The 15,426-nt window shown below is 41.6% G+C and overlaps 1 protein-coding gene across 1 annotated transcript; it reads left to right on the top strand.

Annotated features, from left to right (window-relative positions):
• The first annotated feature begins 1,455 nt into the window (after window positions 1-1,455).
• ATF3 (activating transcription factor 3) lies at window positions 1,456-11,775 on the top strand. The gene is made up of 4 exons (XM_069955054.1): window positions 1,456-1,544; window positions 5,889-6,133; window positions 6,427-6,534; window positions 7,994-11,775. Exons 2-4 carry the CDS (start codon window positions 5,894-5,896, stop codon window positions 8,210-8,212), a joined length of 567 nt encoding a protein of 188 aa, XP_069811155.1. The 5' UTR covers window positions 1,456-1,544; window positions 5,889-5,893; the 3' UTR covers window positions 8,213-11,775.
• The last annotated feature ends 3,651 nt before the right edge of the window (window positions 11,776-15,426 follow it).

The raw sequence follows: 15,426 nt of genomic DNA, 5'->3' as shown, positions 1-15,426 counted from the left end.
AGGGAAGGATGAAAAAAGTTTATTTGTCCTTTAATGTAAATCTGTAATTTTGTCGGTCGGTTTGGCTGGTTCTCCCGATCGGTTATAGGAAATTACAGCGCACATTTAAAGCGAATCTACCACCAGGTAATCACCTTTTTTTATTTATTTTACCCGGTCACTGCCAGCACTGGGATCCCGGTGACACGGCCATTTTTTTGAAGTGCCGTCCGATTCTCATGGTTATTCGGGGTTAGAAAAAAGGCTCAGGATATGGGATATGTCAGATATCTCAGTGCCATAGATAGATATGATACAGAGATGGAGGGAGGGGGGAGGGGCGGGGGAATAGAAAGAGAGAGGAAGGAAGGAAGGAAGGAAGGAAGGAAGGAGAAAGAAAAAGAAAGAAACAAAAAAAAAGGAAGAAAGAAAGAGAAAGAAGAAAGAAAGAGAGAGAAAGAAAGAAAGAAAGATATAGAGAGAAAGAGAGAGAGAAAGAAAGAAAGAAAGAAAGAAAGAAAGAAAGAAAGAAAGAAAGAAAGAAAGAAAGAAAGAAAGGGGGAGAACGAAAGAAAAAGAAAGAAAAAGAGGGAGAAGAAAGAAGGAAAGAAAGAAAAGGGGAGAAGGAAAGAAAAAGAGGGAGAAGAAAGAAGGAAAGAAAGAGAGAGAGAGAAAGAAAGAAAGAAAGAAAGAAAGAAAGAAAGAAAGAAAGAAAGAAAGAAAGAAAGAAAGAAAGAAAGAAAAGGGGAGAAGAAAAGAAAAAGAAAGAAAAAGAGGGAGAGAGAGAGAGAGAGAGAGAGAGAGAGAGAGAGAGAAAAGAAAGAAAGAGAGAAAGAAAGAAAAGGGGAGAATGAAAGAAAAAGAGGGAGAAGAAAGAAGGAAAGAAAGAGAGAGAGAGAGAGAGAAAGAAAGAAAGAAAGAAAGAAAGAAAGAAAGAAAGAAAGAAAGAAAGAAAGAAAGAAAGAAAGAAAGAAAGAAAGAAAGAAAGAAAGAAAGAAAGAAAGAAAGAAAGTGATAGAATAGGAATAGTGATAGAAAAAGAGAGAAGGCAAAGAGAAGAATCGGTGAGCCGGTCTCCGGTGTATGTAATGCGGGTGTACAGCCGCCAGCCTCTCGGTTAGAGCCGGTCTTCACCTAGGCGGAGGAGCTGCGGTACCGGTGCGGTCTCAGTGTTGTGTTGTGTTGGGCGCTAAGCAGCTGCTCATTGCCGGGTAACAGCGGAGACAAACATGATAACACCGGAGCAGCAGCGCCCTCTATGTGCGGCTCCGCGCAGCGCCCCCTGCTGCCCCCCCGGCTGCCGTGCAGAGGCTTCCCCCACCCCGGGCCCCTCCTCCTCCCGGCTTGCATCACCGGCCGCTCGCGGGCTCACTCCTTCTGCTATAATTAGAATGACGTCAGGCGCGAGCATTCCTGCACTGCCCCTCTCTATCGCTATATAAAGAGGTGATGCAACCCTGCCAGGGAGAGAGACACTCACAGTGCACTGGCCACAGCCGCGGCTCTGCTGCTACAGCTGGCATACCTCACCCACTGCCAGGGACCCTGAGTCACACACACACCAGGTAAGGGCCACAGGGGCTTCTGCTGACACCAACAACTCTGCCGGAGAACTTTTCCGGAGCTTTTCTTTGTGTTGTGCTCTTGTTTTCCTTCTTCTGGATCCTTTGTGTTTCTCAAGTTTTACTACTTCACTCGTGACTCTTCATCATGGCTCATTACCTGACTTATCTATCTCTCTATCTATCTATCTATCTCCTATCTATCTCTCTATCTATCTATCTATCTATCTATCATCTATCTATCTATCTATTATCTATCTATCTCCTATCTATCTATTATCTATCTATTATCTATCTATCTATCTATCTATCTATCTATCTATCTATCTATCTATCTCCTATCTATCTATCTATCTATCTATCTCCTATCTATCTATCTATCTATCTATCTATCTATCTATCTATCTATCTATCTCCTATCTATCTATTATCTATCTATTATCTATCTATCTATCTATCTATCTATCTATCTATCTCCTATCTATCTATCTATCTATCTATCTATCTCCTATCTATCTATCTATCTATCTATCTATCTATCTATCTATCTATCTCCTATCTATCTATCTATCTATCTATCTATCTATCTATATATCTATCTATCTCCTATCTATCTATCTCTCATATCTATCTATCTCCTATCTATCTATCTATCTCCTATCTATCTATCTATCTATCTATCCCCTATCTATCTATCTATCTATCTATCTATCTCCTATCTATCTATCTATCATCTATCTATCTATCTATCTATCTATCTATCTATCTCCTATCTATCTATCTATCTCCTATCTATCTCCTATCTATCTATCTATCTCCTATCTATCTCCTATCTATCTATCTATCTATCTATCTATCTATCTATCTATCTATCTATCTATTATCTATCTTCTATCTATCTATCTATCTATCTATCTATCTATCTATCTATCTATCTATCTATCTATCTAATTATCTATCTATCTATCTATCTATCTATCTATCTATCTATCTATCTAATTATCTATCTATCTATCTATCTATCCGATCACGTGATTGTGTTTTGAATATATGATACAATGTAACCAACTGATTATTCAAATTCCAAGAACACGGAATGTTTTGTAAACATGTGATTTGTAACGGACACAATGATACAACAGCAGCTCCCTCTACTATGCTGTATACTATGTCTATTTCTATATACTATTTCTGTATACTATGTGTATTTCTATATACTATTTCTGTATACTATGTATACTATGTCTATTTCTATATACTATTTACGCATTTTTATATGTAGATAGAAAGTTACCAGGAATTAGATGAATGGGCAGAACTGTAAGAACTTCTCCAGACGTTTCATTGAGATCAATAGAAAAAATGTTGTGTTTTTTTTTTTTTTTCCCTTCACTTTTTACTACTTCTCTTATGGCTTCTCTATAGTCCGTACACAACAAAGGATACAGATGTAGCAGAGCTGATTCTTTTCATTGTTATTCAGCTGTTTTCTTTGTGTGTTTACCTGTAATGTATGAAGGGAATGGGAGGTATAGAATGTTATATCACCATGAGTTGTAGAACAGACTCAGCTCTGCTACTTCATTGTGTAAGGAATATTACGAAGATTATTCATCTACCGCTATGTTCTCTAGCTTTGTAAAAATACAACTCCCATCATTCTGTTTTATTCTGAACTTTTACATCTATCTATCTCCTATCTATTCTATCTATCTATCATCAATCAATCATCTATCTATCTATCATTCAATCTAGAGCCTTCAGCTGCCAAGGCATGATGGGAGTTGTAGTTCTCCAAGAGCTGGAGAGTTTGGGCATAGCTATATCCCAGGATACATATAGATCCACCTTAGGATGTAACCCATAGTTATCCTCTGGTATCTTGTGTGACCCTAAATTACCCCTCTCAGAGATTCCCCACAACCTTCCATACAGACGGCCTTTCCTCTGATTTATAGTCCTACCCTGTTGTATTAGTTTTCGTAGTTTTTACTATGACAATACAATTTATCGATGTAGCAGAGCTGAGATTTTCCCCATGACTCCTCCTAACGTCACTGTCACAGTGGTAGAACTTTCTTATCCACAGTCCATAGAATGACGGATTCCATAGCGTTTATTGAACTAGTGTGGTCCCCCCAGTAGTGAGAGTCTGTGTCCTGGTGCGTATACGTGTGCGGCTGGGTATATATATGTGTGCGGCTGGGTATATATATGTGTGCGGCTGGGTATATATATATGTGTGCGGCTGGGTATATATATGTGTGCGGCTGGGTATATATATGTGTGCGGCTGGGTATATATGTGTGCGGCTGGGTATATATATGTGTGCGGCTGGGTATATATATGTGTGCGGCTGGGTATATATATGTGTGCGGCTGGGTATATATGTGTGTGGCTGGGTATATATGTGTGTGGCTGGGTATATATGTGTGTGCGGCTGGGAATGTGCGTGTAATGGAGCACAACAGGCGCACGAGGATCTCGCCTTCTGATGAAACTGCCTGGTAATACTTTCAGTTCATTCTCCTGCTGTTCTGACTTCTTGCCTATAGAGGTCAGTAGTGGGACCCTCCATTCACTTCCTGAAAGCTGCATTATGAGAAGTACAATGGTACGATAGATGACATGGCAGGAGCGATGCTCTGCAAGCGAGAGGATAATAAGGAAAGTAGTGCAGTCGTATTGGGCGGATTTCTTTTATCTAGAATTGGTGCCGGACTATTGCATCTTACATCTTAGGGTGGGGGAAGGGAACCTTCGGCCCTCCAGCTGTTGCAAAACTACAACTCCCATCATGCCTGGACAGCCAAAGCTTCAGCTTTGGCTGTCCAGGCATGATGGGAATTGTAGTTTTGCACAGCTGGGGAGCCAAGGTTCCCTTCGCCTATCATATTTGATACAAGGTAGCACATCACATGACCACCTCTTACTTAATACAAAGTAACATGTCACATGATCATGTCTCTTAAGATACAAGGTAACACATCACACGACCACCTCTTATTAATATAATGTAATACATCACATGACCACCTCCTATTTGACACAAGGTAGCACGTCACATGACCACCTCTTACCATACCCCTTGCACTGGTGACCCTGGTCAGAGTTGCACGCGGGTTACACAACCAGTCCGTTCGCTGACACAATGTGACGGGGTCTGTTTCCTGGGAAACGTCACCTGTTTCCTGGTTTCATCAGAGGAAGGAGGGGACGGCATCCTTGGTGTAGAAATAGCAGCGCAATGTCAGAAAGCTCCAGGTCACTGCCAGGGCGCGCGGGTAATGAACCTGCTGACTATTTAATATTAACTTGATGTCGTCACGGGAGCGTCTCATATGAGGAACCTGAATGACCATGTGATGCCACATGCGTCCACTGAAGCGTGCCCAATAATCTACTAATAGTAGTAGTGGATCCACAACCGGTTCTCGCCGGCTGTGGAAGAACTACAACTCCCAGCATGCTTTGGACTCACATGTCCACTGAAGCATACCTAATGGGTTTGGTTATAGGAATAGAATAGTTTGCTAAAGCAGTCATCCTTAGCTGTGGAGGAACTACAACTCCCAGCATGCAGCAGGAGAGCCACAGGTTGGGAATCACTGGGCTAGAATAATTCTAACTTATAATTGCTGATCTGAAAGTAAAAATAGTGCGAGGCCCCTGTGTAATTATAAGCCACTGGCGGCTATTTATACTCCCAGTTAACTTTGTACTTTGTAACATAAGCGCAAACAGGAGCCCAGTTACGTCTTTATGTTCCTGACGTAGTTTATTACTGTACTGACGCTTTCAGCATAGGATTCCGTCTGCCTGCCTATACAAGGAGCATTTCACTTTAAAGGGGCTCTCCCGCGAAAATCTTTTTCTTTCAAATAAACTGGTTTCAGAACGTTATAGATTTGTAATTTACTTCTATTTAAGAATCTCGCATCTTCCAGTACTTATCAGCTGCTGTATGTCCTGCAGGAAATGGTGTTTTCTTTCCAGTCTGACACAGTGCTCTCTGCTGCCACCTCTGTCCATGTCAGGAACTGTCCAGAGCAGCAGCAAATCCCTATAGAAAACCTCCACATGCATGCTCAGCTCAGTCGAAGATGTATATATTCTGCAATAATATAGAAGGAAATTATCTGATGGCTGCCTCCATTGGTAGAATTGCCATTTAGGAGTGTGAGAAAGCTGGGTGACACAAGCCATACTGTGTTTTCTCAGATACACAATTTCCTATTGGGGGTGCAATGCTCTGCAGACATACTGTCACACCCTGTTTCTTTTATATAGCCATACTTCCCAGAAACCTTGTTGCACATCAGTAACCTCAGTATGTTTCACTTTCAGATAAAATGATGCTCCAGCACCCAGGACAAGGCTCTGCAGCCGAGGTCAGCGCCTCTGCCATTGTCCCCTGTCTGTCACCCACCATGACCTTTGCCTTCGAAGACTTCACCAACTTGACGCCGCTTGTTAAAGAAGAACTCCGGTTTGCCATCCAGAGCAAGCGCCTCGCCACCCGGCCACCTTGCAGCCTGGACAACGTGGTGGTGGCCGACGGGCCGATAGAAATGACCATTGCCAAGATGGAGGTAGGTGACACCCAGCAAGAGACAGAACAGAACTTATTAAAGTGAAGTACCACCTACAACCTGTAGGCAAGTGTGGCGCTGTTTCAGGATAAAAAAGTAGCAATTTTTTTCTAACCTTCCACAACCCCTTTAACCCTATATTGTGGCATCCATGTAAATACACCAGCATTATGGATGTGGCCTTCTAGATCCGCAACTACTTCAGAAACGCAGGGGCATGTAGCTTCAACTAACTTTATGTATGTAGATCCGGAGGACTCCTTTAACTTATCATTGTCCTGTCTCATCTCTAGTTTGTTCCAGAAGAAGATGAAAGGAAAAAGAGGAGAAGAGAACGGAACAAGGTGGCAGCTGCCAAGTGTCGAAACAAAAAGAAAGAGAAGACAGAAAGTTTACAGAAGGTGAGAGGTGACATCTGGTCGTGGACCACCCAATGAGCTGCCTCAGATATTAGACTTTCCTGCAAAACAGCGCCACCCCGCTCATGGATGGTGTCTGGTATTGCAGTTCAGCTCTATTGAAGTTAGTGGAGCTGAGTTACAGTACTGGACACAACCTGCAAACAGGAGGTGATGCTGTTTTTGGAAGAAAGCTGTCTTGTTTTTTTACACCCCTTTAAATGACGTGTATGAGCAGCAGTCACATGCACCGTATTTCAGCATATTGGGGCATTTTCAATATGGCCGCCTAAACCTCAGTCCAGTACACGGTATTATATCTCCTGTCTCCTGCTAAGAGTTCATGCAGGAACCAGAATACACATTGTATCCATTCGTCACAGTCCGACGTAATAGCGATTCCAGAATATATGATCCTATAGAAAATAATATAATCCAGTGCTGGTAATGTGTTTCACATGTGCCAGGCACTGCGGATGGGTGTAACGTACTCTTTACTCAATGGCTTCTCTATGCGCCATGTTGGTATTATACGACTTTACCATAGATCTATCTCCTATCTATCTATCTATCTATCTATCTATCTATCTATCTATCTATCTATCTATCTCCTATCTATCTATCTCCTATCTATCTCCTATCTATCTATCTATCTATCTCCTATCTATATCTCCTATCTATCTATCTCCTATCTATCTATCTATCTCCTATCTATCTATCTCCTATCTATCTATTTATTTATCTATTTATTATCTATCTATCTAGTGTTCATATTTTAAGTATTTAGAATCTTGATACAATGTAACCAGCTGAAAATTCTAATTCAAGTAACGTTCCGGAATGTTTTGTAAAGTCGTTTGTTACTGCTAGTGATACATTTAAGCTACTGCTATACCTATGATGTATCGCTGGGTGTTTATGTATACTCTGTAGATACTTTTATATATAGTTACAACTTTGCAAGGAATTAGTGAGAGGAATGGGTACATCCTAGCAACCTCTCAAGAACTTTCATAGACATCAATAGAAAACAACACCCCCCAAAAAAAAGTTTGGCTGATTTTCTCCTCCACTTTTACTACCTGGCTCTGCACTCCACATACAACATACAACAAAGGATAAGAATGGTACAGATGTAGCAGAGACGATATTTAATTCAGCGGTTTCCTTTGTGTGCATCTGTAGTTCCATGAAAACAACTACAGTTAGAACTATATAGATTGTTATATACCAGTGATTTGTATAACACGCTCAGCTCTGCTACTTCTGTGTATGAGTATTATTTTGATTAATATGGACTTGTGGTTTTCCAACTGTTGTAAAACTAGAAATCTCTATCTATTTTCTGTTCTCTATATTATCTTCAGTTGTCAGGCCATGCTGGAAATTGTAGTTTGTTGTTGAAGTTGTAGTGCACCCCTATTTTTATCACTAAAACGTTTCTCCCTCTCTTTCACATAAGGAGTCAGAAAAACTGGAATCCATCAATGCAGAACTGAAAGCCCAGATTGAGGAACTGAAGAACGAGAAGCAGCACTTAATCTACATGCTGAACCTCCACCGACCCACCTGCATAGTCCGAGCCCAGAACGGCCGGACGCCGGAGGACGAGCGCAACCTCTTCATTCAGCAAATCAAAGAAGGAACCCTGCAGAACTTAGTGAGCGAGGGTGTGAACTGAGCTGCCCCCTAGTGTACAGTACATGGAACTTACAACTAGAAAACAAACTCACTGATTCCCCCCAGGGGCTTCATGTGTATGCGAGACCCCCTGGCAGAATCCTCGCAAGGAAGGCGCCTTTGACCTAAGGACCGCCATGTGGTTTGAGCGGAAGGATTCAGCATTATCGTGCACCGCCGGCAGGGACGGACTGTCACCGGAATCCGGTCACTTGCTATAGCAGCGCGATGGGTTTTTACTTTACACTTTGTGCAATTATTATTATTCTACTTTTTATATATGCGTTGCGGATTGTGGAAACGTGAAGGACGTGTAAAAAAAAAAAGTGTTCTGGAGGCAATAAGGAGACGCTTTCTGCTAGAACCCCCACAAAGCACCACGGACGGCCTTAACCTCACGCACCCCAGGACGCCAAACCTTTATTTATTCGGAAGAGTGTTGTTAGCCTTGTGTGTTTTTTGCATACAGTCATGTTATCAGCCTTTCTATTCACTAGGCGGCTCCTACCACCTCAACAGCATTGAGTCCAAGTGATTGTGTATGTCGTATTTAGTATTGGCTCAGACTCGCATTAAGAGCAGTTACTTTAAGGAGTGTTCTGGTATCCTCCTAGGTTATGCCTGGAGTGCCACTTTAAGTATGGAATCACTCACATTCACTTTGGAGACCGGATCTTTGTTTGGCCATTGATTAAATGGACACAGACTTCCCTATTCTGATTATTGGGAGCCTGTGTACTGTGCTTTGTAACTGACATTGTGAACATTTCATATATATGTACGGATGTAGCAGAGCCGACTCTGTCATTGTGTTATAACTGCAGTAATAGAAAATCACAGGTTGCAGCTCAGCTCTGCTACATCTGACTGGCTCTACAATATATATATATATATATATATATATATATATATATATATATATATATATATAATATATATATATGTATTTATGTAGCAGGCATATACACAAAAATGTGTACATGCACACAATAATATTGGTATACATACAAATACACACACATATAAAATATATATATATGTGTGTGTGTGTCTGTATGTATATGATATTTATTTGTGTGTAATTTACATTTATTCGTATGCAATATGCAGAATTTGTAGAGAATTTGCGTAAATCTTTAATTGGGCAAGTGTCCTATTAAAGAAGTGAGAATGCTTAGTTCCGTTCACGTAGATCCAGTATTACACACACAGCATCAGGTATGAAGCAACGCGGCAATGTTCGGCAATGCATTAAATACAACAATCCAACACTAAAGCCGGGACATAGGCCAAGATGGGAAAGCAATAAAAGGGGCAGATGTTCTCCTTTAAGGGGGTGTCTACATGTTGTAGATCTGCCTATGTGACTGTACCTTTAAGGGTGTGCCCACATGTTGCAGATCTGTCTCTGTAAATGTACCTTTAAGGGTGCATTCACACGTACAGGATCTGCAGCAGATTTGATGTTGCAGATTCAATGCAAAGTAACTGGGCCATCAAATCCGCTGTACGTGTGAACGCACCCTAAAAGGATGGCCACATGTTGCAGATCTGTGAGACATACTCTAATTCTATAATGGTCACTCCCAAGAAACCCTGTTCACTGCCCTATGCATTTCACTTCTTTGATAGGTTTCCTTGCTGGCTGTCTCCTGTAAACCTGGTGACTGTTTCCTACATTGCTGCTCACCTTCTAAACCTGGGATGGGGAACCTTCAGCTGTCGCAAAACTACAATTCCCATCATGCCTGGACAGCCAAAGCTTCGCTTTTGCAACAGCTGAAGGGCCGAAGGTTCCCCATCCCTGTTCTAAACAAATCAAAATGTAAAAAAAAAACTTTTTCAAAGTATTAAACAAAAGAGAACTTTTGGATAAGTTTGTTCATGAGTTCTGTTAGACTACAACTCCCAGCATGCCGTGTGCTTGGAGTTGGGAGTCAGCAGACCAGGTCTTATTTAAAGGGAAGATCCAGATTTCATTTCTAAGCACTTTTTTTGTAGGTATTAAGATCTTCAAAGATTCTAAGTAACATTTCATGTATTTTGCAATTCATGTGATGATGATGCCAAAATTACCTCAGAGAGGCGACCTCCTCCGCCCCCGAGCGCCACGGGCCGGTCTGACATGTATGTCCTCTTTATATTCTGTAACAGAACTGTCGTATTATTACATGTTAGATGGAAGTCTGTCGTTCTTTTGTTTGTTTGTTTCTCGATATCGGTTGGGGGGGGGGGGTTGGAACTGGAACTAAACATTAAATGAAGTGAACGATATTCGGGCGGGATGTGTAGGCGGATGTTTGTAGGTGATACCTGAGGCCAGGGATACTGGATACATGCTTTATATTAGTAGTCACACACCATTTAGAGGCGGAGTGCTTATACAGTAGTCTGAGGTGAAGTATAGTGTCCTTAAAGGGTAACTCCATCTGTTAATGAAATCCACCTGTACCAGTTTTTCTCATCCTCTTGCAAAACTTAAATTCTTATCATGCTCAGACATGATGGGAGTTGTAGTCTTGCAACAAGTGGAGAACCACAAGTTGGAACAGTGTTGTCCAACTTGCTGCTCTCCAGCTCTTGCTGAACTACAAATCCCATCATGCCTGGACAGCTGGGAATTGTAGTTTTGCAATAGCTGTAGGACTGCAGGTTTGTTAACATGATCTATACCAGGGGTGGGGAACCTTGGCTCTCCAGCTGTTACGAACTACAAATACCATCATGCCTGGACAGCTAAAGCTTTGGCTGTCTAGTCATGATGGGAGTTGTAGTTGTGCAACAGCTGGAGAGCCAAGGTTCCCTACCCCTGTCCTATACCATAGGCTTGTTCAGACTGTGCAGTTTGATGGTGACAACAGTTGTCTTTATCCTTAACTAGATTTAGATAAATGGCTGCTTTCTCCGTAAAACAGCGCAACTCCTTTCTCAGGATGGTATTGCACCTCAACCTTATTCACAGAGCCGCAGTACCACACACAACCCATGGACGGGGTGGCGCTGTTTCGGGACAAAATAGCCATGTTTGTTACTAAAGAGCAATAAAAGAAAGTAAAAGCTGACCGGAAAGTTGTTGCTGTTGCTATATAGCTGCTTACAAAACACTGTCACTAGTGGAAAAGGGGTTAGAGACTTAGCAGGTGATGTGGATGGGATTTGCAACTAGTACTGTCTGGTTCATACAGGGTAATAGAGAGTCTGAGCTTAGGAAACAGCACTTCTAAAGGCCATGTTGGGTATTGCATGTAATAAAATTCATATATTCACACCCTGTATGACCCTGACATATAGCAATTGTATGGTAGCTGGTAAAGAGGGAACTCCGCACATTACCCTTGTATACCGTATACTACAAGTAACTGTCTAGTACCCTTTGAAGTGACACCTTAGTCTTGTGAATAAAGAAAAGTTCTGACTGTATCTTTGATATGCAATCTGATTGGAGAAGACAATTGACCTCTGTATTTTGGATACATGAGGCTTCTTGTATTTAGCGTCTTAAGATTTTTTTTTTTTAGGTGCCATAGGGGAGTGTGTTACACCTCAGCCAATCACATTTCAGATAGGAAGATTGGACAATGCTCTTATGTCGGTGTGTTCCCCTATCAGCAGTAAGGGGCAAACTACAACTCTCATCAGGGCATGATGGGAATTATAGGTTGCAGCTTGGGGATAGACTGTTCTGTATCTGTGTCAGTGTGAATGGGACAGCGGAAATCTCCGAGACTTTTCATTTACTGTTATGGTTCCCACTAAATATATTATATCCAGATATATTACATGTGACGCAGGCGTCATGTTCGTTTTTGTTTTTTTTTGTTTTTTTTTTTTGCTTTTTTTTATTTCCATGCGTTTACTGGCATGTATGTTAATCATGTTAGCACTATGTATAAATATATTATTATTATTATTATGTTTTTTTCACTTTTTTGTGTAACATCTGCAGGTTCAATTATCGTTGTGGTACTAAGTTTTACAGCGCTCACGATATTACAGATGTGAGAGGAATTGCATGTTTTAATGTATGTTCTAATTATCAGAATAAGGTACTTTATTACCGTTGTTTTTCTATTATGAGGTTTTTTGCGTTTTTGATACTTTAATAAATATATGATTTTAAAAAAATTCTTGGCGTTTCGCTTTTTCAATCATTGATTCGCGTGAAATGTTACTATTCTAGCAAGACGCTATAAACAATGTAATCATTTTAGATTTAAAAAAAAATGGCATGGGAGCTGAATTATTAAAGGGGTATTCCGCACATAACTTTGGATGTGTTGCTGCCCATGGTGAGACTAATAGTTCTTTACATACTTGTTGTTATCTATTCAGTCTCCTTCCCCCAGTTCTGAGCTGCTGCTTTCTGTTGAAGACACAAAAATCTGTGTGTGAGCTTTTCTCTTTGTCTCCCCCTCCTCCCCCCTCCCTTCTGAGACAGCTGATGTAAACAAGTACCTATCTGCAACTTTGTAATGCTGGGAGGGATAATCAGTGAGTTCATCAACAATGTGACCTTAGATTAACCCTCCCGTTATTACAAAGACGCTATTGTTTATTACTTCTTAAAAAAACAACTTAAGTCTTCCGGTACTTATCAGCTGCTGTATGTCCTGCAGGAAGTGGTATATTCTTTCCAGTCTGACACTGTGCTCTCTGCTGCCACCTCTGTCCATGTCAGGAACTGTCCAGAGCAGGAGAGGCTTTCTATGGGGATTTACTACTGATCTGGACAGTTCCTGACATGGACAGAGGTGGCAGCGGAGAGCACAGTGTCAGACTGGAAAGAATACACCACTTCCTGCAGGACACACAGCAGCTAAGTACGGGAAATACAAAAAAGCTCCGCCTTCATTGTATCTATGTCCATGAGTTTTGCTGTAAAGCAGGCCACTAAATGTTGTTAAAAAAATCTCAGGCAAGATGGCAGCCCTCATACTAATGGACTAAAAATAAAATATAAAAAGTACAGTTGAAAAATAGAAACCTTAGAAAAAGTATTTTGCTGTCTGGATCTAATTGATAAAAAAAAAAATTAGGCCGTGGGGCAATAAGAGTGACATTATGCTGCTTTATGATATATGCTGTAATATAGCAGCATGTAAGAAACTATAACTCCCAGCGTGTCATGGAAACCATAGACTGGCAGGACATGCTGAGGGTTGTAGTTAGTGAGCAGATGGGATGTGTTTGTGTACGGGCAGAAGTTGCAGATCTCTTCTGAGAAGTTCTGGGAAGAAGAATATGCAAAGCGGCTCTTGCCGCCAGCCTCTCGGAGGTAGCTTCCCTTAAAGTGAATGTTTGACTCCTCCGATACTGAAGCCTCTGAGACTGAATGGCCGTTTATCCATCTGTAGATGCTGTTTTGGGGTTGTTGCCCCTCATCAGTACAGAGCAGGGGGCCGGCCGGCTGCAGAGGGGCCTATGGGACCAAAGGGGAGCGCCATAAAGAAGTATGGAGACTTACAGGCTGTTTATGCTGCAGCGAGGATTCTGGGAAGAAGGATATGCAAAGCAGCTTCAATTCCCTGACAGATGCAAAAGATTCAAACACTGACCTGAGCGGTAAGCTTCCTCCAGAAGGTGGCATCATCTGCTTTGCATATCCTTCCCAGAATTCCCAGTGCAGCATGGTTTTATCACAGTCTCCTCAAGGGAAAACATTGCTCCTGTTATACACAGTTCTGCAAAAGGAAGGAATCTAAATAACAGGTGCAGGTGCTGTACCTGGTTGAATTTGAACCCAAGGCAACAGTGCAAACCACTAGGACGGACGGACAAGCGATAGAGTAACCAGCCCTTCTTCTCAATACTTATCCCCATAATCTCTTGGTTTTTAGGAGATCAATGTACAATGTAATGTTGATTCATTGACAAATATACTGATCCTCACCTATCAGTGAGACAGCTCTGCAGTGACACCTGCTGGTCACATAGAACCATAGACGATTAGTGATAGTAAGAGCCCACCTGCTCCATCTACTACTCTCTCAGTAAAATAGCATTTTCTCCTGGTTCTTTTCATCCTTCCCCCAATACCCTCAGGTTGTGTCCCCTTGTTCGGCTTCATCCTGCACCTAAAGGTCCCCATACACTTTATACCTATGTCGACCAAACCCGATTCTGCATATTTTCCAAGTAATTGTACAAAATACCCAGGGCTGTATTTACCATTATGCACCAGTGGTCCGGTGCTTAGGGCAGCACCTTGCAGGGGGAAGGACACAACTTTTTTACGTTTTTATTTTTTTTAGTCCCCCACCTCCCATCCAGATCTGCCAGTAAATCTGGTGTCTTTTTGATGGGGGAGGGGGGGGAATATGGTGGTATTGGTCAAGTCTGGTATGACAGTATCCAGTCACAGTATGGCGGTAAAAACCATGAAAAATGCAATTCAGGCAATGTTTCTACACGTAGAGAAATTAATGAACACCTACTGGTTACCGCATGAGTGTCTATTTTCAACTGTATGTGGTGACGTACAGTTAATGTGGGAACGCATCCTAAGACTGAACATTAAAATGATGTTCAGAAACTAGAAAATCATGATGCTTATTGGTGAGTGAAGATGGGGCGTCTGCAGGTTTATACATACAATGAAATAAACAGAGACAACAGAACAGAATATCTGCTACCAGCAGCTTGGTGGTGGTGTCCAGGGAGGAAAAGAGTGGTTTTAAATATACTGCACTGTTAGAATAAATAGTTAAAGGGGTTGTTCACCCCATTTTTCTTTTAATCAACTGGTGCCAGAAAGTGCCAGAGATTTGTAATTTATTTCTATTTAAAAAAAAAAAAATCTCCAGTCTTCCAGTACTTATCAGCTGCTGTATGTCCTGCAGGAAGTCGTTTATTCTCTCCAGTCTGACACAGTGCTCTCTGCTGCCACCTCTGTCCATGTCCAGAACTGCCCAGAGCAGAAGAAAATCCCCATAGAAAACCTCTCCTGCTCTCCAGACTGGGAAAAAGAGAAAAGGGCAGATTGTCTATGCATGATGGGGGTTTTGACAGGAATGCATACACTAATTCAGACTGTGTAGTTTGATGGTGACATTGTTGTGGTCACTATCATTACCAGAATTAGAAAAGTGGCTGCTAAACAGTGCCACCACCATCTCTGGTTGTGTTTGGTATTGCACCTCATTCCCTATAACAGAGGTGCCAGACACAACCCATGGACAGGAGTGGCACTGTTTCTGGAAATAAAACAGCCTGGTG

The sequence above is a fragment of the Dendropsophus ebraccatus genome, chromosome 15 (genome assembly GCF_027789765.1).
Source record: "Dendropsophus ebraccatus isolate aDenEbr1 chromosome 15, aDenEbr1.pat, whole genome shotgun sequence".
Taxonomy (NCBI): Eukaryota; Metazoa; Chordata; class Amphibia; order Anura; family Hylidae; genus Dendropsophus; species Dendropsophus ebraccatus.
Note: the sequence above shows the minus strand (reverse complement) of the source record. Positions and strands in the feature narration are given on the sequence as shown.

Bases quoted from the DNA above. Each gene is read 5' to 3' on its own strand.
- ATF3 (XM_069955054.1), top strand. From the start codon at position 5,894: ATGATGCTCCAGCACCCAGGACAAGGCTCTGCAGCCGAGGTCAGCGCC. The intron at 6,134-6,426 runs GTAGGTGACACC...TCTCATCTCTAG, and splicing joins TGACCATTGCCAAGATGGAG to TTTGTTCCAGAAGAAGATGA. The intron at 6,535-7,993 runs GTGAGAGGTGAC...CTTTCACATAAG, and splicing joins AGACAGAAAGTTTACAGAAG to GAGTCAGAAAAACTGGAATC.